This window comes from Marmota marmota, unplaced genomic scaffold, assembly GCF_001458135.2.
Source record: "Marmota marmota marmota unplaced genomic scaffold, marMar, whole genome shotgun sequence".
Lineage (NCBI taxonomy): Eukaryota > Metazoa > Chordata > Mammalia > Rodentia > Sciuridae > Marmota > Marmota marmota.
The window spans coordinates 36,554,677-36,555,502 of NW_026000005.1; the positions used below are offsets into that span (position 1 = coordinate 36,554,677).

The 826-nt window shown below is 70.5% G+C and overlaps 1 protein-coding gene across 1 annotated transcript in view; it reads left to right on the forward strand.

Annotated features, from left to right (window-relative positions):
• Nucleotides 1-221: 221 nt before the first annotated feature.
• The window catches only part of Des (desmin), a 7,753-nt gene continuing 7,148 nt past the window's right edge, over nucleotides 222-826 (forward strand). Inside the window, exon 1 of the mRNA XM_015481434.2 lies at nucleotides 222-824. Coding sequence (XP_015336920.1) covers nucleotides 328-824 — 497 coding nt within the window. The 5' untranslated portion in view covers nucleotides 222-327. The remainder of the gene's footprint in view (nucleotides 825-826) is intronic.

The following is an 826-nucleotide window of genomic DNA, read 5'->3' on the forward strand; positions in this document are numbered from 1 at the left end:
GCAGGAGAGCTCATCACCCTGGTGAAGCGGTTGGCAGGCCTGTCTGTTTGCAGCGCTTCTCAGCCTCTTCCACGCACCGCTCAGGGGCGCAGGCCTCTTCGGGGGAGCTGGCCTCCCCGCCCCCACGGCCAAGCGGCCGCCCTTTCCTGGCAGGACAGCGGGATCCTGCAGCTGTCAGGGGAGGGGCGGCGGGGGCTGATGTCAGGAGGGCTACAAATAGTGCGGACGGCTAGGGGCTCCGTCTCCCCTCTCCGCAACCACTCTCCAGCCGGCTGTCCGCCCGCTGCCTCCTCCGTACGCCCACCCAGCCTCGCCCGCGCCGTCACCATGAGCCAGGCCTACTCGTCCAGCCAGCGCGTGTCCTCCTACCGCCGCACCTTCGGCGGGGCCCCTGGCTTCTCGCTCGGCTCCCCGCTGGGCTCGCCGGTGTTCCCTCGCGCAGGCTTTGGCACCAAGGGCTCCTCGAGCTCGGTGACATCCCGCGTGTACCAGGTGTCGCGCACGTCGGGCGGGGCCGGGGGCCTGGGGTCGCTGCGGGCCAGCCGGCTGGGGTCGACCCGCGCGCCCTCCTACGGCGCGGGCGAGCTGCTGGATTTCTCGCTGGCCGACGCGGTGAACCAGGAGTTCCTGACCACACGCACCAACGAGAAGGTGGAGCTGCAGGAGCTCAATGACCGCTTCGCCAACTACATCGAGAAGGTGCGCTTCCTGGAGCAGCAGAACGCCGCGCTCGCCGCAGAGGTGAACCGGCTCAAGGGCCGCGAGCCGACGCGAGTCGCCGAGCTTTACGAGGAGGAGCTGCGCGAGCTGCGGCGCCAGGTGGAGG